This window comes from Hemisphaericaspora subhashii (assembly GCF_019202705.1).
Source record: "Hemisphaericaspora subhashii strain CBS 10753 chromosome Unknown scaffold252, whole genome shotgun sequence".
Classification (NCBI taxonomy): Eukaryota; Fungi; Ascomycota; class Pichiomycetes; order Serinales; family Debaryomycetaceae; genus Hemisphaericaspora; species Hemisphaericaspora subhashii.
The window spans coordinates 1-2395 of NW_026057396.1; the positions used below are offsets into that span (position 1 = coordinate 1).

General features: G+C 40.0%; 1 protein-coding gene across 1 annotated transcript; it reads left to right on the top strand. All coding sequences in view use genetic code 12, as the record gives it.

Annotated features, from left to right (window-relative positions):
• Window positions 1-1989, top strand: J8A68_005274 (PKD domain-containing protein; the record flags this gene model as incomplete). Its single annotated transcript, XM_049409322.1, has 1 exon — window positions 1-1989. A coding segment is annotated over one exon (1989 nt), but the record flags the coding sequence as incomplete, so codon positions are not given.
• Window positions 1990-2395: the final 406 nt, after the last annotated feature.

A 2395-nucleotide genomic window follows, 5' to 3' on the forward strand; every position in this document is an offset into this window, starting at 1 on the left:
ACCACTACATACGTTGATGAAGATGGTAATACAAAGACAGGTGTTGTGATTGTTACTACTGATGAAAATGAGAGCTGGTACACTACTACTCTGGACTTCGAAGCAACATCTTATACCACTACATACACCGATGAAGATGGTTCCACCAAGACGGGAGTTGTTGTTGTTACTACTGATGAAAATGAGGACTGGTACACTACAACACTGAATTTGGATGACAATATGTACACCACTACCTATGTTAATGAAGATGGTGATACAAAGACAGGTGTTGTGATTGTTACTACTGATGAAAATGAGAGCTGGTACACTACTACTCTGGACTTCGAAGCAACATCTTATACGACTACATACACCGATGAAGATGGTTCCACCAAGACGGGAGTTGTTGTTGTCACTACTGATGAAAATGAGGACTGGTACACTACAACACTGAACTTGGATGACAATAAGTACACCACTACATACGTTGATGAAGATGGTGATACAAAGACAGGTGTTGTGATTGTTACTACTGACGAAAATGAGAGCTGGTACACGACTACTCTGGACTTCGAAGCAACATCTTATACCACTACATACGTTGATGAAGATGGTAATACAAAGACAGGTGTTGTGATTGTTACTACTGATGAAAATGAGAGCTGGTACACTACTACTCTGGACTTCGAAGCAACATCTTATACCACTACATACACCGATGAAGATGGTTCCACCAAGACGGGAGTTGTTGTTGTTACTACTGATGAAAATGAGGACTGGTACACTACAACACTGAATTTGGATGACAATATGTACACCACTACCTATGTTAATGAAGATGGTGATACAAAGACAGGTGTTGTGATTGTTACTACTGATGAAAATGAGAGCTGGTACACTACTACTCTGGACTTCGAAGCAACATCTTATACGACTACATACACCGATGAAGATGGTTCCACCAAGACGGGAGTTGTTGTTGTCACTACTGATGAAAATGAGGACTGGTACACTACAACACTGAACTTGGATGACAATAAGTACACCACTACATACGTTGATGAAGATGGTGATACAAAGACAGGTGTTGTGATTGTTACTACTGACGAAAATGAGAGTTGGTACACTACTACGCTGGACTTTGAAGCAACATCTTATACCACTACATACACCGATGACGATGGTTCCACCAAGACTGGAGTTGTTGTTGTTACTACTGATGATAATGAGGACTGGTACACTACTACGCTGGACTTTGAAGCAACATCTTATACCACTACATACACCGATGACGATGGTTCCACCAAGACAGGTGTTGTGATTGTTACTACTGATGAAAATGAGAGCTGGTACACTACTACTCTGGACTTCGAAGCAACATCTTATACGACTACATACACCGATGAAGATGGTTCCACCAAGACGGGAGTTGTTGTTGTTACTACTGATGAAAATGAGGACTGGTACACTACTACGCTGGACTTCGAAGAAGCAAAATACACCACTACCTATGTGGACAAAGATGGGAAAACTAACACGGGTGTGGTTATCGTTTCCACCGACGAGAAGGGTAAGTGGTATACCACAACTCTGGCGTTCGAAGATGTATTGCCTACTTCTGCCCCCAAGCCCAAACCTGATGTTGACTACTTTAGCACTATCAGGACAAGTTCAGGAGACGTAATAGTGGTGAAAACTATAGGTGTAATTGTTGAATGTTTAGCTAAAGGGTGCAGCACTGAGTTTGTTGATGTTCGTAGTCCCGAGGATTATACTAAGGTGATCCAATCTGTTACTAAGACCGTTGTTGTGACTGAAACTAGCTGTGAGGGTGACGCATGTGTCGAAAGGGTGAGAACTGAGGAAATAGCTACCGAACAGACTAGATGGGCAACAGGGTCAGAATCGCAGCCTTCTGCGGTTCTTGAAGGTGTTGCGGCCTCGAGAATTTTCAAAGCAAGCATTACTGGTATTTTCGTGGGCTTGATTGGAGCTCTTTTTATTTAAATTTGTTTTATATGACAGTGGGATTGTTTCCCTTATTTTTAAATATGTTTGTGTGTAGATTTTTAAATATATATTTTTGATATGAATAAAATTTCTATATTTTGGATAATTAACTTCTAGTGACTTTGGTATATTAAACGGTAAAAAGACGCCCGATAAATCTGTAATTAAGTAATGCAGAAATTTATGGATCTTGTTATAGTTGAAGAATTGGTATACACTTTTAAGGGACAGTCAAAAGTGAAAAATCTGAGCCTATGCTAATATGTCAAGTCATGTTTAGACCCGAGGAGAACGTGCTACAAACCTTCGTCATTTCACAGCAAGAGATGCGAAATTTGTGTACTCTTAACTACAACCATTTTGTTAAACAGTTTAAATGATTGTATATTCAGATAGAGAAACA